Source organism: Trichoderma atroviride, chromosome 4 (genome assembly GCF_020647795.1).
Source record: "Trichoderma atroviride chromosome 4, complete sequence".
NCBI classification, from domain to species: Eukaryota; Fungi; Ascomycota; class Sordariomycetes; order Hypocreales; family Hypocreaceae; genus Trichoderma; species Trichoderma atroviride.
In genome coordinates this window covers 1,073,376-1,096,347 of record NC_089403.1, presented here as the reverse complement: position 1 = coordinate 1,096,347, position 22,972 = coordinate 1,073,376, and the positions used below count along the sequence as shown (strand labels likewise).

Genomic DNA, 22,972 nt, shown 5'->3' with positions numbered 1-22,972 from the left:
GCCTTGGTTTGCCCCTCCCAGCCGCTTGCTGCGATACTAGCGAAAACTGTTTATAGGCTGAGCTATCTGGGTCTCTGGAATGATCATCCCAGCGTACCTAGGTACATGTAGAAAAAGAAGATTTACCGTGCTGCGCGATTGATGGTTGTGGATTTTGCGCCATATTAAATTGCCTTGCCTTTATTAGCATGTGCTATTGTTGAACCGCTCCAGATGTCGGCCTACGGGAGTCACTCTAGAACAAAATTGGCTACATTGTAGGCTTGAGGAGATATCGTTATCATATCCATAGACATCCAGGGAAGAAGGAAATCTTGAGAAAAAATCAAGAAAATGCATGTAAAGCCCCTCTAAACACCCCCATCTATTCGAAATCATCTAGAAGAAATGAATGACCAATATCATATACGTCTAGTCATATATTATATCCAAGAAGAAGAAAAAGGCAAAGCCACCAGCAAGCATGCGTCATGAAAGATATGAGGTCCTGTTTAACCCGAATCTCTACAGCCTGCTCTCTTCAAAACCACAATTCTCTGCAGCTCAGCAAATCTCCCACAGGGGCCGTGGCAGCTGTACGAGAGGAGGAACCGCTTTTTGCAACCGTGGTGCTTGCTTTAGGCCAACGTACACGACTCTTTGGGCGTTGGCCAGGGTAACTGATCTGGACGTGAGGCCGTAATAATCTGCAATGGCATGCGCAAGCCATCGCCTAAATGGAAGCAAGCACTTGGTTAGTTTTGGACGCATACGATGTATAGCAAAAAGGGGCAAAGGGTTTCAACTAACTTGAAAGCAGCAGTCTCTAAATCGTCGCCAAACGAATCAAAGAGCAGTCCAGAATCAACCGTTTCTTGTGACACCTCACGGTGCGCCATCCTGTACTGCGCCGCAGCCGCAGCCGCCCTCTTCTGCTGCATGTCTCTCATCCTGCCATTCCGACCCACAAACACAATCTCCTCATCATCAGAGTCCATCTCTTCCGCCGCGCTGTCCACGTCCTCATCGCGGCCATTGCCAGCCTGTCGTCGTTGCTCCTCGGCCCGTCGCCTCTGCCGCTCGTTGGCCATGTACTGCCGCACCGGCTCCTCGAGCGCCTTGACCCACGTCCGAATGACCGGACTGCGCTTGGTTGACTCTCGCAGGTCGCGAGGCACCTCCCCTATCCCAAGGCCGGTGGCGCTGCCGGCCTTGAGCTGCTGCTTCTTGCGAGCGGCCTGCAGCTTGGCCGTCTTGTCCTGGATGCGCTGACGGACGCCGTGATCCCAGAACTGGGCGAGCTGGTAGGGGACTCGGTGGATGGGATGCGTGGGATGGACTTCCCAATCGATGGGCTCGGGCGGCTGGACGTTGGGGACGTCCACGAGGCGATCTGCATCAGCTTCATCATCAGCGACCTGTGTTTGACATGTGCCTTGAGAACCAGGGCTTAGCAGCGGCAGTGGCTTAATGCGTACCATTCTCCCATCGCCGACGCTGCCGGCTACCTTCCTTGCCCTTGAGGATGGCTTCCCTGCGCTTCTGGCTGTCTCGCGCAGAGGGCGGTCGACGGAGAGGCGTTACAAGGGCCGCCTCTGCCGAAGAAGCCACTATCGTGACCTGCTGGCGGCTGATTGAGCGCTTGGAGGGCGCTTGGAGGGCATCGAGGGGAATCGTCAGAGGAGATCCGGTGGCGCGAGCGATGGGCGAGACGCTGAGCGATTGGAGCGCCGAGATAGTCCAGGCTTCGATGTCGATGGCAGCGTTGGATGTTGCAGTGGCAGGGAAGATGTCGTTGGCCGTTGCCTGGTTGGGAGGCGGCGATTCAGGAGGCGGCGGGACAGCGCTGTATATGGCCATGGTGATGGGTGATGATGGTGATGATGGCGATGATGTCGATGATACAGGTGATTCTTTGCCCGCGCGAGATGGAGTCTGTCTGTCTCTGTTGGAGCTGCACCTTGGCCGGTCAATTAGGGGAAGATGGAGGCTCGGATGCCGCCAATGTATGCAATGCGGTGCCGTATCAGTCACGCTGACTCTTCCCGTCTTCCTCTATCAGGTCCAAGGCTGATGCTCCCTCCTCACACAGTGCGATTCCATCCCCCCTATCTCCAGCCAATCATATCCCAAGCGCAAGCCATGAGGGGAGATTTACTGGCCCGGTAAATTCGGCCAGTGGTCTTGAATGCAGTGCCAAGCTTTGGGTATGAACAACCTTCCGTATAGGCGGCCTTTTCATTGCTCCAGGGTTGCGTTGTTGAGTCATCGGCGGAGAACTCTATCAGCGGCGTGAAAACATTTTCCTAAACACTTATAAGCGATTTAAGATGATTTGGCGTTGTTGGACCCAACGTGGCTGAGCATGGCGTAAGGCTTCTGCGAGAACAAGAAAATAAGATCCCTCGTTTGATGCACCATGTCTCTAATGCAGTAAAAAGAATTTAATCTGTCCTTGTAATAGATTTGGAAGCATGAGATATTTCTCCAAGTTACAAATTACGACTTCTTGAAACGGAAATGCTAAGAATCAAGTCAGGATATTTTCGTCACCAATTACAAAGGGGAAAGTCATCTAGCATCCCGATTTTGTTATCCAGCATTTTAGCTACCGGTAGGTAGCGGTAATGATTACTTGAACATCTGTCGACAAAGAAAATGAAAGGATAAAAAAAGGCACGCAAGAAACTAATAATGTGAATGAAAAACCTTTCTTCTCAAATGTGTTTAGTGGCTATTTGGTTAGATACTGGCTAAGATGTGACGTTGGAGAATTTAAAGTGCGCAAGCTCATATACTAGGCCCAAAGACATTTTTGCATGCTGAAGCATATGATCGTATGATATATACTTGAGAAGATGACGAGTCTCAACATGCTCATCTTTATGATCAAAAGCTGGATCCTTGAAATCAGTGACAAATGCAGAAGGATAACCGGCCTGCGCTGCGGCGTGATGGGCAGAGCAAGCAAAACTGCACTTTGAATCGATCCAAGGAATATCACAATACTAGAGATAGATATCAGCAATGAAAGTCAAGCAGATGCTACGAGACGTTTGGAAAAGAAGTTACCTCGTCGATGACTGTCTTGATAAACGCATTGAGGTCAAAATGAGTGACATCTCTGACGACAGCGAGGCTCTCTGGCTTACTACCGGCATTCAAAGCTCCATGAATGTAGCCTACCATATCTTGTTGAATCATGGCTTTGACTTTGCGTCCCTCTTGTCTATACGAGCGGAAGATTGCCTGGCTGCCCAAAAGTCCAACTGATTCGGCGCTGTACCAATGGAACTCTACAGTGTTCTGCATGAGCCCCCCCAGCGACGTCCTTGGCGATGAGCAAAGTCCTGAAGACTTCCATGATGGTAACTGCGCCACTGCCATCATCGCCAGGGCCAGCAGCCGGTAGCTTGGAAGTATCATAAGGGGTAATAGTGAGAGAGTCCTGGTGCGCGCCGATGATGATGGTATCATTTGTCCGACCTTGGATTCTGGCAATGGTCGAAATCTGAGGCCACGGCTGGGTAAAGGGGGCAGCAGTCACGGCACCGTCGGCGCCAGCCTCCTTGATGATATCCCTGACTCTTTCTAGGACCCATTCAGATGACTGTCGCCCATAGTCGGATTTGTAGTAGCGGTTGTAAAATCCGTTCAGCTTATGGAGATTTTCCCGCAGCGCATCTTTGGATAGATTGCCTGCCAGCTCTTTCACTTGCTCTTGCATCACACATTTCGAAGGAAATCTGACAGGGATATCCCATGGGCTTTGGGTATTAACCACTGCTGAGTCTGAATCTTGTGCGCCGGTGATATCCATGAACTTATGCCCGCTCTATATCGGATTTGGGGAAGAGTCAGTAATGGAATATTGATTTAGGGGGCTGATGATGGCATGCAAAGAAACATACCAGCTTAAGCTCCCATTTTTCCTCGTCAGTTACCCATCTTTGTATCTCAGGGCTCAATGCGATGAGATACCTAGCTGGCTCTCCAGCTATGACGTGGTTGGTCTTGTCTTCCTTGCTGAATTGGCCACTGACAAGGGCCATCAGCATGAAGGCAGCCAGAATAAATGTATGCAAAAACTTCATTTTGAATGGATATTGCCGTATAGCCTGGAATGGCGTTTCGGGGAAAAGAGGAAGGTGGAAGTTAGAAGAGTACTAGAAAGAGGAGGGAGTCTAATCTACTCATCAGCGTCCTCCAATATCAGCCATTGTCTAGCTATTTAATTTGGAAAGCACCGCGCGGTAAAATCGTCTTAATCGCCGAATGAGCATGATGAGACATTCGAGCTGTGAGGACACGTTCTCTTAAACTGATTAAGGTTTTATAAGTGATCTCACAGGCCCGCACGTATATAGTACATCTAGGGGAGTTTGGAACACTGGCAAAGAAAGGATAGATTTGCACTTGATAAACAAACATCATATTTCGCAACTGATTACTGGGACCAATTAATTTCTTCTTACTACTTTTTCACCCTACATGACGCTCACAAAACTATCCACCCTGCATAGGCGATTGACAGATTTATGTGAATTCACTCTACCTATCCAGTTACATCTAATTTAGTTTACACAAGCCAATCAAGGTCACCTGTCGTGGTCTCATCCCGCGAGTGGCTGTGAAAGCGTTTGCTATCGCATCAAAGCCACTGCGCGTATTATGAAAGGAAAGGGAGAGGAAGTGGAAAAGAAGCCAATAAAGGGGGGCGCGGCCGTGGCGTTTTGACTCCTACCTATTTAAACTTTGCGTCGCCAGATAAGAAAAAAACTTTTGCGAGAGAAAATAAGGCCATAAACCTTACATTTAACTCTAATAATAGAAAACTAACCTTATTTTTTGGAGATATAGAATGCTTCTAACCGAACAATGTGCTAGCAACCTTACGAAATATGCTGGGAATCGAGTTTCATTTCATCCTTTGCGAAAAAATGAAGTTGAATTGACTGTAGCTGTGTCGGACATGGAGTTGATCAAATTAGGTATCAATTCGACTTGTCCAAGCTCTAATCCAAGATGCCCAGGTCAGTCGAGGGTATCAACCTAAATAGATAGCTAGATTAATATCATATATGACGCTCGGTTATATAGTTCACGTGTAGGTAGAAAGCTTACATCCTTGTCTTGCGGCCTGACTTGCTGTGGATGGCATTTTTGCCTCGGCTGCGTAATCTCAAAGTAAAAGTTCCAATCTTTTGTTACCAGCAAGCGATATGCCACCAAACTTATGGCCCCCCAACTTTTCTCAAACCAACATGTCTCATTTTCTTTTCCAACTTTCCAACATTTTTCTTTTCAATGTATTCCATTGCCGTTAGCCAACAATCTCCACTTCTTTACATCTCCAGCACTCCAGCGCCGCTTTGATGGTGGTGATGGCCCTTCATCTCCTGATGGGGGTCTTCGCCTATACTCCCATCGCTTCACTTGCCGGTATCGTGATCTACTTAATGTTCATCAGCTTGCCTCGACCAACAATTCTCTACCGGAATTTCCGTTCCTCGCCCGCCCACTCATATGGATTGTATCTCTCACAACGGGACTAGCATACTCGCTTGAATGGTCCCCGTACGTTGGGACAGTTTTCAAGAAATATGTCTCGCTCCTCCAGTGAGCAGAAAAAAAGACTCTGGTGCCATATCCAGGTGTCTTTATGCATCGCTTCAGCGACGATTTCTAGGCCAGACGATCACTGGTGGAGGCTGGTTTCACCCCTGACACCTTCGTCAATCAGAAAGTAGGTTTAGCACAATGTCCTCAGTCTGCTAGCCATCGTCCAACTCCTATTCACACTCCTACCGTTGCTACTTTGGCTCTTGTCATACGACTGGCTATACCTTTGGGAAGACGCTGTCGCCGGAATTGCATTGAGCCTTGTTGTAATTCCCCAGTCAATTGGTTTCGGGATCATGTCCCAGATATACCCCATGCATGGACTATACTCAACCTTCGCGGGCCTGGCGCTATACTAGCAGTATGGCGGGTCCAAAGACGCTGTGATCTCGGTATGTTCAAACCTGCTTTGTTTACCACCAAGTCTAACTCAACTGTCAAGGCCACCGGTATCCCCTCGCTGCTCACTGTGGATGTCATGAGTCGCATCACCGACACGCCCTGCTGTCGTTCTCATCATGCCAGTATCGCAGGCAGCCCTTGTGGATAAACCGGCGACTTCAAATGGCGACCTTGAACAGATCAGACATTTCTGGTCAGAGATTCCTGAGATTGTCCCGATGATGGCAGTTTCACAGGCATCCCTGGTCCAAAAACTGGTGGCGTCGAATGGCGACCTCCAGACAGACGAAATCGACATTTGTGAACTGGGGTTCCTGCCATTATTCTAGTTGAATCTAGTATATCTATATGATACTCTGGCAACGGCATTTACATACTCACTGGAGCGGGCTCTTTACATCAGTACGATTAAGTTGGCTCCTAAAATCCCCCCCGCTCCATTGATGGAAACACGATCGAGGTCCTATATCCCGGAGTTTTCGCTTATCATTTGCCTCTCGATTTCTCTCACTTCAATCAAGGAGACAATGTAGTTTTTTTGTCGACTTATATCCAGGAGAATATCTCTAGTTTTCATGCCCTTGTGCTCCACCTGAAGGAAGTTCAGTATCCACGCATTGAATCCTGTCTGGGCCTAGCAAATCTACGAGGCGAATTACGGCGGTACGGAAGTTTATTGCGCCAGGATGCATGATATCTGGGTGGAATGATCACTGGTGGACGCTGGGTTTGGGTCCAAGACTCACTACGAGAATGTTGAGGCTACTATACGCCTGAAGAAACGGCATAGGCGCTTGCTTCCAACTTTTTGGGCTGTGTCGTGCTGATGCTCGGTGCGCCCGGCTGGATTGAATCCTAGGAGTACATGTAATTCCAAGAGCTGCAACGGCCACCGGTATGCCTTCGATGTTCACTGCCGACATCACATACCAGATATTCAACAAAGTTGGCCTTGGCTTTTACACCCCAGAATAATTAGCCCAGCTGCTTGCGGTTCTATCGGGCCTGGCCCTGGTTATGCCTGGTTCATATTATGCTAGGCGTACTCCGGCTTATATGGCTGCAGAGGCCAATGTGGACACAGCTTTTGGAATCCCATCAATCATCGTTCGCGGCATTGTTGCATATATAAATTGTGCAAACTCATGGCTATACGATATCCTTACCAACGATGCTTCTGGAATCTCATCAGCACCCTGCGCTCCCAGGTGTTATTACCTTGTTGATATTGTGTAGCTGGCTGATTTATCACGACCAACACGATGGTCCGTTTCAGACAGTCGGTCAGACTGATCCTGGTATGGTTACTGAAACCTGCCCAAAATCAATAACTGGACAGCTACCAGCTTTGATTGGTCTCGTTAGTGTATCAAATGAGGAATCTTTTCTTGTTCTCGCAGATGTCTCTCCGTTGGCGCCGCATTTTGGATCACAGTAATTCTTTTTTCCCTAATCGTTGTGTAGTTGTGTATAGCAATACCTACCCGGTTTCCGGGACAGCGAGAACATATCGTGCCCTTATGCTCAACTGTATAAGGAAATTCAGCATCTAGACATTGAATCTTGTCAAGGCCTAGCAAATCCATGAGGCGAATCACCGGACAATACAGAAGTTCATTGTGCTAGGATGCGCATCCTGGGTGACACGGTCATTGATAAAGACCTCGGTTTTTACTACCTTATAAATGGTCGCTATATGTTGGGACGAGTTTGAACTGGCTACTGCAGCTACTGCAGCTACCGTGGCTACTGTTCAATTCAATTGGCAAAACCAAGATCGGGGTCCCAGATCCCAGAATTGGCGTCTTTCACCCATCCACTCGGCGATATGGACCATATCTGTGGTAATAGGCTTGGAATACTCGCTTGAATGGTTCTGTACGTTGGAAAACATTTGAAGACACTGTTGCTGCTACCGCGAATTCTGTTTCCTCGAGTTGGCAAAACAATAACCGAAGTCCCATCTCTAGGGTCATCGTATATCATTTCGGCCATAGTTTTTACTACGCCAACCAGAGGCGAATTCTGTTTCCTCCAGCCGGAATAACAATGACTGAAGTCCCATCTCCAGGAGTCTTTATCTATTACTTCGGGCATAATTATTTCCACGCAACCAGGGGCGCTATTTATCGTTTTTGTCTGCGCATATCCGAGAACACACTATTCTCCAAATACCTGTCGTTCGCTTGGAAGCCATTGTTCCAGACCTAAGGAAGGTTCATAGCGTTGACTTCGACACAGCGCAGGGTTTGACATGGTTACGGCATAAGTCAATTGATGTAGTAGAAGCAGAACAAGCCAAGTAATACTGTGTGGTTAGTCGATTACTAGTGGACGCCGGATTCGATGTTGAGACACACTACGAGACTCTTGAGGCTGCGGCGGAAATAGCGACAAAGAGAAGTGCAGGAGATGGTGGCGTTTCAACATGCTCAGATAATATTAATAGGTACGAATGTCAACCAAGTAGTTCAACAGGAGAAAGATATTAGATCGGCTATCTAGAGTTGCCAAGCGTACAGCATATTTTATTTCAATTGCCTTCTTAATCAATTACTGTATAACCTTGCATCTGCGGGCAGACGTACAGTGTCAATAGCAATCGTCTCAAAAACTGCCATTTTACGCACGATCAATAGACAATACTCAAAAACACTGCAAGTCGTGTATCTTATCTGGATTAATGTGCTGATTTTTTGTCGACTTTTGGTTTTTTTTGGTTGAATACTGCTACCCTAGAGTATTCGGTGAAGTTCGGTGAAGACCGCGCTAGAGCCGGTCCTGGCCCCACTCCTTATCTTCACCTGGATTTTTTTTTATCAGTTCGCAGAGCAACTCTTCTGTTCTACATACACCACTGACACTTTGCCAAAACTATCAGAACTATATATGAACGGCGAGCATTTATTACCTTTACACGGCGAGCCTGTATATCGCGAAGTCTACAACTGAGACAACCCTCCTCTCTGTCATCAGCACCTCGCAACACTTTCCACACCCTCTTTCCAAGCGCCGTGCAACATCGTCGCTACGATGTCAGGCTTCCAGATTCCTGGGCTAGGCCAGGCGAAACTCAATGAAGTTCTACCTCCTCTGCCGACCGATCTTCCCACTGTGGCTTCGAGCGCAGCGGAGGAAGACAAAGAAATGCAAGACGCAAATCCACCTATAGAAGAACCAGCATTAGTGGCAACAGAAACACACAACGAAGAAGCCAAGACAACAGGCTCCGAACAGCCTACCGTTCACGCTACATCAGATGATATGTCGATTGATAAGCCTGGAAGCCCACCATCCTTAACGTCTGCTCTCGAAGCAGCCCTTGGTGGCCTGGAAAATGCCGAAACACGTCAGCAACTGCCAGCAGGCGAGCAAGATCCAGTGCCTCTACAGCCCGACCAGAGCGAGCACCCAGAATGGGAGATAGATTCCTCGCCATATGAATCATCCGACTCAAGCAGTTCCGATTCATCATCCGACGACGACGATTCTGATAATGAAGGCTATGAGCCTCTGGGTATCGAAGAGACAGCTAGGATACTCATGGAGACAGAAGGTGGCTCAGATGATGAGGGTGATAGAGGGAAATCATCTGGATCTGGGTACGTGCGCACAAAGAATGAGATTCCCGAGGAAATCATTCCCAAGCCAGAAGTAACGATTACTCCCGAAATGGCTATAGAAGAGCTCGGAGTTATAGAACACATTGTCGAAAACATCATGCTTGTCAAGGCATTCACTCCAGGAGAATACCAAGTTCTAGACAGCGGGTCTGTCTTGTGCAATTCAGAGAGAGTAGTCATTGGTGTTATTGCAGAAACAATTGGAAAAGTACTGCAGCCGATGTACACAGTCATGTTCAACTCAGCAGAGGAAGTAAAGGAGCTTGGACTAGAGGTTGGCGCAAAAGTCTTCTATCCCGTCGACCACGCGTCATACGTTTTCACAGAGCCTCTGAAAAACCTCAAGGGCTCAGACGCCAGCAATCTCCACGATGAAGAAATTGCTGATGAAGAAATCGAATTTTCAGACGACGAAAAAGAAGCGGAATACAAGCGCTCACTGAAGCAGAAGAAGAAGGACAAGTGGAAGAGCAGCGGTGGAAAGGAGGGGAAGCATCCTCATCCTCTGCGCCAGGAAATGTCCGCCGATGGGGGCTTGAACTATGATGATGAGGATGACGGGCTATATACGCCGCTTGCTAGACCTGCAGGCTATGGTACCGGCGCTCCACAGGCTGAGAATTACGAGCCTGCTCCTAGATCAAGCTTCCAGCGAGGAGGTCGGAGGGGAGACTCTCGAGGACGAGGCAATCGAGGGAGAGGTTCAGGTCGCGGTGGCAGGGGAGGCTATAACCAACCCAGAGATGGATATTCTCTCCCTCCTCAGAACAACAACCAATCTCCTCAAGCATCTGCCTCGACAGGCAGTTCATGGAACTTCAATCCAGTTCTTCCTACCGGCCAGGTACCCTCTCTTCCTCAGTTTGGATTTCCTGTTCCCGGATGGCCACAGCCCACGCCTGGCCAACAAAGTGGTATTCCTGCGGTACCGCCACCGCCTCCAGGCTGGCCTGGATCTGCCCAAGGTCAAGGCCAGGCATCTGACCCTGGAGCATTTGTCAATCCCGCTTTCTTTGCCGCGTTAATGAGCCAGATTCAAGCGCAAACCGGACAGACGGGGTGGAATGGCCAGGCTCCCCCACCACCTCCGCCACCTCATCAATGAATGCTACGCAGGGCTGTGAATATTTGGTTTTATTAGTTGGTTAGGCATATGCAGATTTGGGAATATACATTCTGTATTTCAGTGCTTGTGCTGATTTACAATGTGCCAGTTTTTTATACTGCGACAAGGAGAGGAAAACAAGGACTCGATATAAGTAATCTAAACATTGAGAAAAGTCTACACTACATATAGGAAGCTTGCTAGAATACTAAGACAAGAGCATGAATTTATTCCAGATATAAGCTGCGCTTATAGATTTCACCCAGTGATCTACTCAGCTCCGTCTCTCTAGGCCGGCATCAGTCGATTTTTAGCGGAACAGACCGGGACGCCGGGGCTCCGCTAAAAAAAATCCAGCCTTTGACGAATCAGCGCCGCCCAATTTCCATCACAGGCACTTTTTTGCGCAATTGGACCGTTGCAGCCTCAGGCCACCACCAAAACTTTCGGCAATTCATCGCACCCAGTTTAGCCCCAGAGACAGTCCCAGCCAAGCAAACGGGCGAAAAGACCTCAAAACCAACCACCACCGTCGACTCTCTCCTTGTCCTCTTCCGCAGTGTTTCACGATGGCGCCTCTCGCAACTGCTTCCCGCCTGTGTGTGCGCTCGGCCGCCGTGGCCAAGCCCGCTGTGCGCGCGCTGAGCTCGACTGCTGTGCGCCAGGCCGACGCCCCTGCTCCCGGAGCAGCCTCATACACCAGTCCCTTCAAGGGCGAGTCCAAGGCCAACAAGATCCCCGACTTCAGCAAGTACATGTCCAAGGGCAGCGAGACCTCCAACAAGCTCTTCTCGTACTTCATGGTCGGCACAATGGGCGCCATCACCGCCGCTGGAGCCAAGAGCACTGTTCAAGGTGGGTTTGAGTGTTTGATAGGCTTTCATTTGTGGGAGGTGGGGTGTTGGATTTGGAAGGGATTGGGAAACCTTGGAGAGCTACCTTGAGCTGTGAATAGCCATTGGAGCTTTTGGGAGCTGGCTGGAAGCAATTGGGTGCTTTGAATGCTGCAAGTTGAAAGCTGAAGCTAACACGTGGGGCTCTGTAGAATTCCTCGTCAACATGTCCGCCTCTGCTGACGTTTTGGCCATGGCCAAGGTCGAGGTCGACCTCAACACCATCCCCGAGGGCAAGAACGTGAGCACACCCTGCAATTTTCAATTTCTTCAACCTTGACGTGCTCCAAAGCTGACCAATTCTTTCTTGTTTAGGTCATTATCAAATGGCGAGGCAAGCCCGTCTTCATCCGCCACCGAACCCAGGACGAGATCGACCAGGCCAACAAAGTCAACATCACTTCCCTCCGAGACCCCCAATCCGATGAGGACCGTGTCAAGCGCCCCGAGTGGCTGGTCATGCTGGGTGTCTGCACCCACTTGGGATGTGTACCCATTGGCGAGGCTGGTGACTATGGTGGCTGGTTCTGCCCTTGCCACGGCTCCCACTACGATATCTCTGGCCGGATACGAAAGGGCCCCGCACCTCTGAACCTGGAGATCCCCGAGTACGACTTCCCCGAGGATGACAAGCTTATCATCGGTTAAACAGCGCGAACTCTGTGCAAAGTCTGAAGGGGTAGAAAAGAGACGGGAGAGGAGGGAACTGTCCTGTCGCGGAAAAAAACGATGTAACAGTATCGATGAAGAGGCCCTGCGAGAAAACTAAATGGGCGAGGAGAGACAGCTCCCGGGGAAATTAAAAATTATAATTCGTCGTGGAATTTATCAGAAAAAAACCATAGATTCTCTCTGGGCGGTCAAAGTCTATAGTGGGATGGGATGCGCTTGAATGAAGGAGAGACGGGCGTCTCATGTTGCTGGGAATGGGACACAAATTCCTTGTTTCTTAGACGTGAGCCATGTGCAGCATTGTATAAAATAAAAATATTATACTAAAGCAGGAAGCTGGACTGAGAAGTGAAATCTGGGACTGATTTGTTTACAGACAAGATATTACAATTTTGAGGCATATGAAAATTATTTCTTTTTTATCTATTCTTTCATACCCAGATAATCCCCCAAGAATCCTTTCTCATATATAATCACAAAGATTAGTGTCCATGGCCATCATCCTCCTCCATCTGCTCCGGATCCAGCTTAATTAGCGTGTCAATCCGCATGATGCTGATACAAGCCTCGACCGCACTCTTCAGCTGTCTGACCTTGCTCATGCTAGGCTCCAAAACGCCCAATTTGATCTCGTCAACGACCTTGCCCTTGGTGAGGTCCAGACCGTAGTTCTTGTAGCTCTTCTTCTTGGCAATCGACTTCTCGTCCTCGTTGGCGTCGCCCTCTTGGACGCGCTGTGACAGGGCGTGTCTGGAGCGTAGTTGGGCGACAAGCTCAGCGGCGTCCTTGGCGGCGTTGATAGCGAGGGTCTTGGGGATGACGAGGAGAGATTGGGCGAACTCGCCAATGGCGAGCTGCTCGCGGGATCCGACAGTGCCGGCGAACTCCTCAAGGTAGATGTGCAGGGCGGTCTCGACGGCACCGCCACCGGGGACGATGCTGCCACTTTCTAGCGTCCTCTTGACGGCGCACAGAGAGTCGTGGACTGATCGCTCGATCTCGTCCAGGGAGTATTCGTTGGGGCCTCGCAGGATGACGGAGGCGGAGGACTGGGCCTTGGTGCCCTTGATCAGAATGCACTCGTCGTCCGAGATGCGCTCCTGGACAACCTCTTCGGCGTGTCCCAAGTATGATGGCTCAAACTTCTCGTCGCCATTCAGATCAGACAGTGTGCTCAAGAGGGTACCGCCAGTAGCCTTGGCAATTCGTCTCAGATCCTCCTTCTTGCATCTTCTAACACCCATGGCGCCCCTTTCGACCATCATCTTCAGTACCATGTCGTCGATACCCTTGGTCGTAAGGATAACGTTGGCACCGGCCTTGAGGATCATCTCCACTCTCTCGATAATCATGCCAGACTCCCGAGCACGGATGGCCTCCAGCTGCTGGGGGTCATCCACTGTGATCTGGACACCCAGCTTCATCCTCTCCTTTTGCAGATTCATATCCAGGATGGCAATCTTGGCATCTTGAACACGGGTGGGCATAGCCTGAGAAGCAACTGTGCAGTTCAAAGCGTAACCCTTAATCAGGACTGACTCGAGAGCGCTCTTTCCGTGCGCCTTGAGGAGGTTGACGGCCTTGACGGGATATTTGGCCTCGTTCTTGTTATTGGTGATCTTGACCGCCTGGATGGCGTCGACAACCAGGTCCGCGAAGAAGTCGGAATCGGCACCGATGATTTTGCTGGACATGGATGTCTTGGCAATGTTCAGGAGAGATTCTCGGCCGAGGTTGTCGACCTTGATGCTGACGTTTTCGCTCAGGAATTTGATGGCCTCCCGCAGGGCAAGTCGGTAGCCGGTGATGATGGTGGTAGGGTGGATGCGGTTCTTCATCAGCTCGTTACCCCTTCGGAGCAGCTCGGCGGCGATCAGAACAACTGATGTTGTGCCATCGCCAACCTCCTTATCCTGCTGCTGAGCCAGGTCCACCAAGATCTTTCCGGCGGGGTCTTCGACATCGAGGAGGGTGAGGATTGTGGCACCGTCGTTTGTTACCGTAACATCCTGTTCGCAGCAGAGTGTAAGTTAGCGTCGCGATTCTATATTTTGTCTGTATTGCTTGCTTTGCCGTCGGAATAGGGGCAGAAGCCTCTCGAAAACACGAATCGAGGGGCAGGGGTAGTCGGTGTATGCACTCACGCCAATATCGTCAACCATCATCTTGTCGAGGCCGCTGGGGCCAAAAGAGCTCTTCACCACATTAGCAATGGCTTGTGTTGCCAGAACTATGCTCAATCAGTTAATGGATCCATCCCAGGCATCACAAACGGTCCAACGCACCATTTTGGTCTCGAATATCGGATCCCGAAATCTTCTGGCCGCCAAGGAAGAGGGTCCCGTTCCGGGGCTGTTCGAATAGAGCAGACATGATCTAAGCCGCTTGACCGTCTGTGCAGCCTTGCGAGGAGAGAAGGGAATGAAATGGGAATGGGGGGGAAGAGTGGAGGATATCAAGAAGTTCTGCCTTGAGGACTCGACCCTGGCTTACCTAGCCAAAGCTGCGAAGCTCAGTAATGGCGGCACCTGTCCCGCTGCCCCTCGACTTTTTTGCCGGAAGCAGAGATTCTCCAAGCTCCGGCGCCGCGCTACGATAAGACCCAACGCGCAGCTCTTACAGCGCTCAGAGCCCAAAGCCACAGCGCTGCAGGCCCTGATTGGGCAAGCGTTTAGGGGCCGTGAAATTTACCCTGGTAAGGCCTGCGCTGCCCCTCCTTTCTGAAGGAGGGACATTGATAGCGGGGCAGCCGATTAGCCCTCCCTCGAGAAAGCCATTGACTCTTCTCGTGACTCTGTTTTTAGGCCGACTGACTCCTTCTCTTCCGTTGCGCATCCTGCAATAGCGACTCAGGATTAGACCGTCTTTGCACTTGGGAGCAAGTTCTGTGTCATTTGATAAAAGGTATGCTTCTTTCTCTTTCAAATTGGAAAATTCATGGGTAAAAAGCTGGGTTTGTCGCCTCGACTGACGCCTACCAAAAGTTGTAGACGAAAAAGCATTTTGCCTATAAAACTACACCATGGAGAACGCCGCCGACCAGCCCAAGGAGCCCTCCAAGAGCGCCTTGAAGAAGGCCGAGAAGCAGGCCAAGATGGCCGCCGACAAAGCTGCCAAGGCCGCCAAGCAGGCAGCCCTTCCCATTGTGGGCGGAAAGAAGACCGACGATATCATTGGTATCACCGTCACCAAGGCAGAGAACTTCCCAGCATGGTATCAAGAGGTTGTCCTCAAGGGCGAGATGGTCGAGTACTACCAAGAAATCTCTGGCTTCTTTGTCCTGCGTCCTCTGTCAATGCATATATGGAATGTCATCCGAAAATGGTTCCAGGAGCGCATCGAGCTTATGGGTGTTGAGGAGACCAGCTTCCCCATGTTCCTGTCCTCCAAGTCACTGGAGAAGGAGAAGGATCACGTCGAGGGCTTTGCCCCCGAATTGGCTTGGGTTACGAAAGCGTAAGTGCTATATACATCGTCTATCTTCAAAATGTTTGTACTAAATGCAACGCAGCGGTGACAAGGACCTCGAAGTTCCTGTCGCAATTCGTCCTACCTCCGAAGCCGTCATGTACCCTTACTATTCCAAGTGGATTCGTAGCCACCGAGATCTCCCTCTTCGATTGAACCAGTGGAACTCTGTTGTCCGGTGGGAGGCTAAGCAGACCACCCCTTTCCTTCGAACAAGAGAATTTCTCTGGCAGGAGGGCCACACTGCTCACCTGACCGAGGAGCTTGCTGGAAAGGAAGTTTTAGAGATTCTGGAGCTATATGCTGGCGTCTACGAGCAGCTTCTGGCTGTCCCCGTTGTCCGAGGACGCAAGACAGAGAATGAAAAGTTCGCCGGTGGTTACTACACCACTACCGTCGAGGGCTACATTCCTTCCAACGGACGCGGTATCCAGGGTGCCACCTCTCACTGCCTTGGTCAGAACTTTAGCAAGATGTTCGACATTACCGTTGAAGACCCTGCCAACAAGGGCTCGCACATCCACGTCTGGCAAAACTCTTGGGGTCTGTCTACCCGTGTCATTGGTGTCATGATCATGGTACACGGTGATGACAAGGGCCTTGTCCTCCCTCCCCGAATTGCCAAGACCCAAGTGGTCATGATCCCCGTCGGCATCAATAAGAGCACAACTCCTGAGGATCGCAAGAAGCACGAGGAGCAGCTTGATAGCATCAGGGATACCCTCAGGAAAGCTGGTGTCCGATCTGAGTCTGACTGGAGAGAGGGCTACACCCCTGCTTGGAAGTTCAACGACTGGGAGCTGAGGGGCGTTCCCCTCCGAATTGAGTTTGGACCCAAGGACGCCGCTAAGGAAGTTGTCAGCTGGGCCAGACGAGACACTGGCGAGAAGGGTACTATCCCTATTGCCGAGGTGGCCACCAAGGTTCCTGAGCTTCTGGAGACTATCCAGCAGGACATGTACAACAAGGCCGAGCAGTCCTTCCGAGAGCACCGCCTGCAGATCACCAAGTGGGAAGACGTTCTCCCCTCCCTGGACAAGAAGAATGTTGTTCTGATCCCCTTCTGTGGCGACGGCAAGTGTGAGGATCGTCTCAAGGAGCTTACGACCCGCGAAGATACCCAGCCCGATGTCCCTGAGAGTCAGAAGCTTCCCTCCATGGGCATGAAGAGTTTGTGTATTCCCTTTGAGCAGCCTGAGGGCGTTGTTGCCGGCGAGACTGAATGTCTTAACCCCGAGTGCCAGCGCAAGGCACAGTTCTGGACCATGTTTGGCAGAAGCTACTAAATGATGAAGAATAAGAAGGTGCATAGAAGGAGTTTTTCGTATTACAAAAAAGAAATGGCATGTATACCACGCCTGTGGTATGACATACGGAATGATGCTTCACATGGGAATGCAGAGGGATAAATTTATCAATGACTTTAATGACTTTTTACTTTTTGGTTTCAGCTTCTATCTATGTGATTGTGTACATGTATATACTGTCTATTGCACTGCATCGTATCTACTGCGTGGCGATGGAAGCCTAGCACCACTCAAATCGCTCGTTGACAACCCAGTCTAGGTCTTCCGCATTCCCTTCGCCGAACCAATTCAAGCTTGCCAAGTTCTTGGCATCTCTCACGACAAAGATGCTTTCAAACTCGGTTGCATTCTCGACAATCTTTCTAACCCTGACAAGAGGGTTCCAGATCTCAACCTTTGAGCACTCCCAGTCCTTGGCCTCTTTTTCAGCAGCGCGGAAGATTCCCACAACGGCTTCAGATAGCTCCTTGTCAATAATATTGCCATCTTCAACGACGAATCTCAGGAAACTTAGAACGTTCTTCTCTGGCTTGTTGGGGCCGCCGTAGTGGTTCCGCTCAAAGAGGCCCCAGACGCGAGAGCCGGTCGAGGGTGAAGTGTATAAGGCGCCATGGACGGTGGGTTTGCGACCGTAAGCGGTATTGCAGATGAAAGCCTGGCGGTAGAAATGCCATTGCAGAGTATCAATATCCGGTAAGACGGCGACCCGGGTTTTAGACGCATCAGAGGAATTGGGAAGAGCCATCTCCCGGCGGATGAGCTCTTCGTCTCTCTCAGTCAGGGCGGCTAGGTCCTCATCGCCAAGCAGCTTGATAATGGATGCGTCGAACTCTACGGGGCTTTCCTTTACGCGGTACTCGATCTGGGTATTCTCTAATGGCATCCACCCGTGCTTGGCATAAAACTCTTTGCCGATATCAGAGAAGAGAATGGAAAAGGCTGGCTCGCCGGACTCCTGCTGCGTAGCCGCCATGTACCCCCTCAGCAGCTCAATCATCTTGCTGGCGTATCCTCTGCCCCGAAACTCGCTGTACGTGAAGACACTGGCAATGCCGTGAGCCCAGACATCTCTGACAACCCCATCCTTGCCTCTCACAAGGGCACGCTTGCGCAGCGTCTCACACGAGGCCAGCACGGGGCGCTCAGCGGTGTCCGGGTCGACGGCGGCGGCGCTGTCTGTGAGGATCCAGTTTGTGATACCGCCGTTACGGGCGAGCGGGATGGTGAGCAGATACTCCTCGCGGTTGAGATATTCCGGCACGGTGAGGCTGTTTCCCCATTCTGGCTGGCTGTAGGTCCAGGTGCGGATGCGTTCCGGAGGGTTTGGGTTGGTGAGGATGATGGTTGGCGAAGTGGATGAGGGCAGGTCTGAGGTGGACATGGCTGCTGGCGCGTGGTGTTTTCCAAGCTAGATTTCGAGACTTGAAACGTATCAACAAGTAATATCTTTCGTTATTCGAGCAAAAGTCTAGACCACAGATTCAACGTCTTTTGGTCTCTGATGTTCCAAATAGGTACTACTGTCTATGGTACGGGGCAAAAATGAGTCTTGCTCTTCGACTACTAGTTAGTGTCTGTCCTATTCCCGTGTCTTCACAAGCAGCGGTCAACAATCGCCGTCTACTTACGGAACCAAACACGGCAAACATTCACCACAAAGCAAAACATGGAAAAGAAAACAAGTTTGAAACTTTACTTCAATAACGAGTGACTCTACCAGAATTCCGAGAATTAAAAAGAGAAAAGGACAAAAAAAAAATCTCAATCAGTATTATTGGCTAATACCCCGCCGGCCAAAAGATCGGCGGCAAGGCAAATTCGGAGGGGAAGTGGAGCATCCGTTTCAAACGGTGTCGGCGCTCGGATTTGGTGTAGACAAGTAGGTGATGAAGGAAAGAAGTAGGTATATCTAGTGACAACATGGAATTTTTTGTATGAGTTGTGTGATGTGGAAATTCCAACTGCAGCAAACACCATCACGTTACCATCGCTATATCCATCATTCATATATATCAAAATCCAACAAGCCGGCTACATCTCCCTTTCAATGCATCCTTCTAAGCTCTTCAATCAAGTTTCGCATATCTTCTACGCTGGGTCCTAATCCCTCGCACACCAGCTCTTGCTTGCCCTCGTCCAGATCAAGGAACCGTTCAATCATCTCGCCGTCTACAAATCGGAAGGGAGCCTCGCCCTCTCTAGACTGGTTTCTAAACGCTCGCCAGAGGTCAAAAGAGAGGTTTCCAGGAGTGCTGATGTACTCCTGTAGCCTTGACTGGAATGTCATGAGCAGATCTTGGTATTTTGGAGCAATATCGCCGTAAAGATAAAGCGTGCCCTCGGTCTGGCAAACGTATTAGTCCCAACTGAGAACATCCAACTTCAAGTAAGCATATCCATAAACTTACCGAGCCCAGAAATGCTTTTGGAACCACAATAGCATTTTCTCCTGGCGCAACTTGCAGCTTTCGAATCCGGTTAATCTGTTCTCCAATGTTGAGCTCGCTGATGACCTGTAGCTGGCTTTGGTCCTGTTCTGTAGGGGCTTCCAGGTTCTGTCTCAGCACAATGACATTGCCTTGAGCATCCGCTTCCAACCACCTAGAATCATCCAGCGCGCTAATCGACGTGGTCCACGCTTGTTGATAATGCCTTGCCTTCTCCTCTAACTTGGCCTTCTTGCCGTCCTGAGGTGGCGTGAATTCGACAAGGGTAAGGGACTGCATGAGATCTCCAATGCCTATGATATTGCCTGAGACGTCCAAGTCGACTGGGAATGAGGCAGGTCGGAATGACGCCAGTTTTGTTAGGGAGGCTGAAGTCGAGGTATCCTGGTTATAGCTATAAGCAACCACTGTTTTAGTGAGGCCGGCAACGATGTAGTTATTCATCATAACAAGGCAGCGGCATACTCCTTTCAGGCTATGCGAAGTGATTTGATACAGCTGCCGTGATTCATCAACACCGAGAACCAGTATTCTGCCCTTTGTTTCTCCTGATTCGGCCGTGCCTTGATCTGCGACAAAGCTCGTGCCAACCAAGAATCGCTCAGCCAAGTTGCCATTGGCATCGGGTAATTCGGCCCGAATTACGCATTCAACCAACTCTAAAGATGACGACGCATTCAACAAGAATGGTGTCCCCAACTCTTGGAAGATGATTTCGTCAACGAGCTTAACGGTGCTCGTGATTACTTCTTCGTTATTCACCAGCTCTTTCTTGATGCATCCTAGCCCAAAAGCCCTCAAGCCTGGTGAATATGCTACTCGACGAACAGTTTCATACATTGGCAGGGCTTTAACGTGTGTAAGCCTTTCGTTATCGACGTGGCAAATTCTAATGTGATCCTCTGTCGATAAAACGATTGAATCTGGAAAGGCTTCCGAGTCGAACGGAGCAACGAATGTTGCATCAGCTGCCGTTGTCGCCGAGTAAACGATCCGGCCTTGTGAGCTATATATCAGACTGGCATGCTCTGTAGTCGCAAATACGTTGCATATTCCATCTTCTCGGGGTAAAACGTGCAGCCGTGCAGGGCCGCTGCCCAGGGTGACTGTCTTTCGCCCAGATATCGCAAAGCCTTTAACAGAAACATTGAAGCTTATGACATTTCCATCTTCTAATGCCACCAGCATAGTTGGGCCGGAGCTTTCGGGAGGATGCAGCTGAACCAGTGCCACATCTCGCGGGACAGAGGCGCTGTCATCAGTCTGTCTTAGAGGCTCGCCGTGTAGTGGTGTCAAGGTAGCCATATCCACGACCGATATCGTACCTGAAGTCCACCAGCCGATAACACCAAAGTCTTGTGGGTCGCGCGCTGCATGAATGCAAGATATCTGGTCCGGTCGCCCAGACACCGAGTCTTGGGAAGCGTCTTTAGTAGTCGCTTTCAAGTTGTCTAGGAGATTCAAAGAAACCAAGATCGATCCGTCTACGGATAGCAGAGCCCATTTGGTATTGGCAGACGCCGCCGTGATGGTTTTGCCTTCAGGTGCCTGCCATGACGATACTGAAACTCCGCTGTCGGGATCCAAAAGATTGACCGCTTGAGGCGTTATTTGCAAAATCTGGCCGCTTGGAAGATTTGCAGCTAGAAGAGTGGGCGACTCGAGGTCCATGCCTTGGAAGGAAAACAGCTCTTCAATATTGTCTGGCTCAAACCGGAGGACTCGAGTACCAGCAAGGGTAGAGATGACAACAGTGTCGGCCTTTGCTGAGTCCACCGATCGCAGCGTGAAAAGTCCTCTAGTGCCCTCAATTTCGTCGAGGAGCCCGCGATCTTCAAGGCCAACACCACTGCGAATGCTCCGTAGGCTTCCATCCTGGTATGCACCACTACCAGCCACGATTCTCGCCTGGCCAGATGAAAAGGTGTTGCCGGACTGCGCATCTCCTTCTCTGTTGCCGAGATCCATGATGGTAAAATCCATGATAGGTGCGTTGTTTGATATCACTTTAATGAGAGTCATTTGCTGGGACTCGATATCCACGTGTAATAACTGAGAGTCGCCATGATGTGAGCCGATGAATAAGAGGTTATTTCCCATATAAACTAGGCTCGACGCTCTTGATGTATATCGGCTTGAATCTCCAAAAGCCATCGGATGGACTGTCATGCCTGTGACTACTACGCCTGTTGATTCGTTGGTAGTCTTGATTTCCAAGAGGTCGAGACGGCCGTAATCGTCAGCCAAGAAATAGCGTGTGCCGTCGTACTCGGCCCAGGCAACGTAAATCTTGGGGTCGTCAAGGGTAGAGCACACGTTTGAGTATGTGAGGCTATCGAAATATGTGAGAAGTGTCTCTCCGACCACGAGAAGACCGCCCAGGTGTGCTCTAGCTCCCTCGTTGTTGCGCACATGGTATCGCTTCTCCTCATACACGGGAACGGGTATCAGCATAGACGCATAGGGGTCGGGAATCACCTGGTCTAGCTCTCTATCCTTCTGTGGATCAAACTTGGACGAAACGCCGCCTTTATCGTCTTCCGTCAGTCGATAGACAGCTATGCGAGCTTCCTCACGGTCAAGCTGATTTTTGTATAGGAAAGCAATTCTTGGGTGGCCGGTCCGGCTGTGGAGGAACGTGCTCGTCTTCATCCAAAGCTCAGTCAATCGAACCTGGTCTAGCCCTTCAAGTCTCGTAGTAGAGCCCTTGCGTATCCGTAGGCGAAAGACGTTCAACACTCCCTCCCAGAGATGCATCGCCATGAACTTTCCCGTAGGGTCCACCAGGCATCGATTCTGGCTCTGCGACTGTCGCATGTAAGGCTCTGCTGTATCTTCTATTGCCTGCTCGACAGCATCTAGCTGGTTTGTTTCGGGATTCCAAGCTACATTGAAGTATTGGAGTCTGTCTGTGCCGATGAACAGAAGATCCGTGGCAGAGTCCTTGGGCTGCAGCCGCTGAAGCATGTCTATGGTGCCGTGAATGACTTTTGTGTGAAGACAAGTCATTCCCTCCTCGGTGACTCGCCATATCTCCAGTCGGTTTGCCTTTCTGTTCATTCGATACGAGTAAGTCAACGGAGCACGAGCAATTCCAAGTCGTCAAGAAGGACCTACGCGACCACCAGGTCTTCGATATCAGGCGACAGAAACCGGATGCGCAGGGCATGCCTGATGCTTGTTGGCTTGTGGACGGGAGCGACGTAGGCCATGGCGGAAGAGTGTATGTATACTGCCAAGTAGAAGAGGGTCGAATGCTCTATTCGAGGTCAGCACGACCTAGATGGAAAGGCACAACAGCTATGGAGAGCCCAAGATGCGGCCTCTAGAAGCTATTGCGTCAAGCCAGGATCGCAGCCGCCATGCTTATCACTTATCGGAGATAGGCAGCCCGCTATATGTAAGCGGCTTCTAGCACCTTGGATGGGGCTTTGGGGGTTCGATTTGGCGGGGC

At 50.2% G+C, this 22,972-nt stretch overlaps 10 protein-coding genes across 11 annotated transcripts; 4 read left to right on the top strand and 6 right to left on the bottom strand.

Moving 5' to 3' along the window:
- Positions 1–206: 206 nt before the first annotated feature.
- On the bottom strand, positions 207–2,430 carry TrAtP1_007642 (uncharacterized protein). Its single transcript, XM_014092490.2, has 3 exons — positions 1,458–2,430; positions 790–1,372; positions 207–712 (listed from the first exon to the last, which is right to left on the bottom strand). Exons 1-3 carry the CDS (start codon positions 1,837–1,839, stop codon positions 544–546), a joined length of 1,134 nt encoding a protein of 377 aa, XP_013947965.2. The 5' UTR covers positions 1,840–2,430; the 3' UTR covers positions 207–543.
- A 302-nt stretch (positions 2,431–2,732) lies between these two features.
- Positions 2,733–3,183, bottom strand: TrAtP1_007641 (uncharacterized protein; the record flags this gene model as incomplete). Its single annotated transcript, XM_066113611.1, has 2 exons — positions 2,733–2,987; positions 3,052–3,183. 2 exons carry the CDS (start codon positions 3,181–3,183, stop codon positions 2,733–2,735), a joined length of 387 nt encoding a protein of 128 aa, XP_065969697.1.
- Positions 3,184–3,208: 25 nt separating this feature from the next.
- TrAtP1_007640 (uncharacterized protein) lies at positions 3,209–4,073 on the bottom strand (the record flags this gene model as incomplete). Its single annotated transcript, XM_014092489.2, has 2 exons — positions 3,209–3,814; positions 3,891–4,073. 2 exons carry the CDS (start codon positions 4,071–4,073, stop codon positions 3,209–3,211), a joined length of 789 nt encoding a protein of 262 aa, XP_013947964.2.
- Positions 4,074–6,119: 2,046 nt separating this feature from the next.
- On the top strand, positions 6,120–6,332 carry TrAtP1_007639 (uncharacterized protein; the record flags this gene model as incomplete). The annotated part of the gene is made up of 1 exon (XM_066113610.1): positions 6,120–6,332. One exon carries the CDS (start codon positions 6,120–6,122, stop codon positions 6,330–6,332), a length of 213 nt encoding a protein of 70 aa, XP_065969696.1.
- Positions 6,333–9,036: 2,704 nt separating this feature from the next.
- On the top strand, positions 9,037–10,731 carry TrAtP1_007638 (uncharacterized protein; the record flags this gene model as incomplete). Its single annotated transcript, XM_014092488.2, has 1 exon — positions 9,037–10,731. One exon carries the CDS (start codon positions 9,037–9,039, stop codon positions 10,729–10,731), a length of 1,695 nt encoding a protein of 564 aa, XP_013947963.2.
- A 471-nt stretch (positions 10,732–11,202) lies between these two features.
- On the top strand, positions 11,203–12,621 carry TrAtP1_007637 (uncharacterized protein). The gene is made up of 3 exons (XM_014092487.2): positions 11,203–11,586; positions 11,777–11,865; positions 11,940–12,621. Exons 1-3 carry the CDS (start codon positions 11,301–11,303, stop codon positions 12,270–12,272), a joined length of 708 nt encoding a protein of 235 aa, XP_013947962.1. The 5' UTR covers positions 11,203–11,300; the 3' UTR covers positions 12,273–12,621.
- Positions 12,622–12,690: 69 nt separating this feature from the next.
- On the bottom strand, positions 12,691–14,789 carry TrAtP1_007636 (uncharacterized protein). Its single transcript, XM_014092486.2, has 3 exons — positions 14,582–14,789; positions 14,441–14,526; positions 12,691–14,305 (listed from the first exon to the last, which is right to left on the bottom strand). The coding sequence occupies exons 1-3, from the start codon at positions 14,667–14,669 to the stop codon at positions 12,779–12,781; spliced, it is 1,701 nt and encodes a 566-aa protein (XP_013947961.1). The 5' UTR covers positions 14,670–14,789; the 3' UTR covers positions 12,691–12,778.
- Positions 14,790–15,318: 529 nt separating this feature from the next.
- Positions 15,319–17,050, top strand: TrAtP1_007635 (uncharacterized protein; the record flags this gene model as incomplete). Its single annotated transcript, XM_014092485.2, has 2 exons — positions 15,319–15,752; positions 15,808–17,050. 2 exons carry the CDS (start codon positions 15,319–15,321, stop codon positions 17,048–17,050), a joined length of 1,677 nt encoding a protein of 558 aa, XP_013947960.1.
- Positions 17,051–17,291: 241 nt separating this feature from the next.
- TrAtP1_007634 (uncharacterized protein) lies at positions 17,292–18,452 on the bottom strand (the record flags this gene model as incomplete). Its single annotated transcript, XM_014092484.2, has 1 exon — positions 17,292–18,452. One exon carries the CDS (start codon positions 18,450–18,452, stop codon positions 17,292–17,294), a length of 1,161 nt encoding a protein of 386 aa, XP_013947959.1.
- A 378-nt stretch (positions 18,453–18,830) lies between these two features.
- TrAtP1_007633 (uncharacterized protein) lies at positions 18,831–22,935 on the bottom strand. Of its 2 annotated transcripts, XM_014092483.2 has the most exons (3): positions 22,636–22,935; positions 19,480–22,570; positions 18,831–19,415 (listed from the first exon to the last, which is right to left on the bottom strand). In XM_014092483.2, the coding sequence occupies exons 1-3, from the start codon at positions 22,728–22,730 to the stop codon at positions 19,116–19,118; spliced, it is 3,486 nt and encodes a 1,161-aa protein (XP_013947958.2). In that variant the 5' UTR covers positions 22,731–22,935; the 3' UTR covers positions 18,831–19,115. The 2 variants fall into 2 exon arrangements, with proteins under 2 accessions (XP_013947958.2, XP_065969695.1); XM_066113609.1 differs by having other exon boundaries at positions 19,480–22,935.
- Positions 22,936–22,972: the final 37 nt, after the last annotated feature.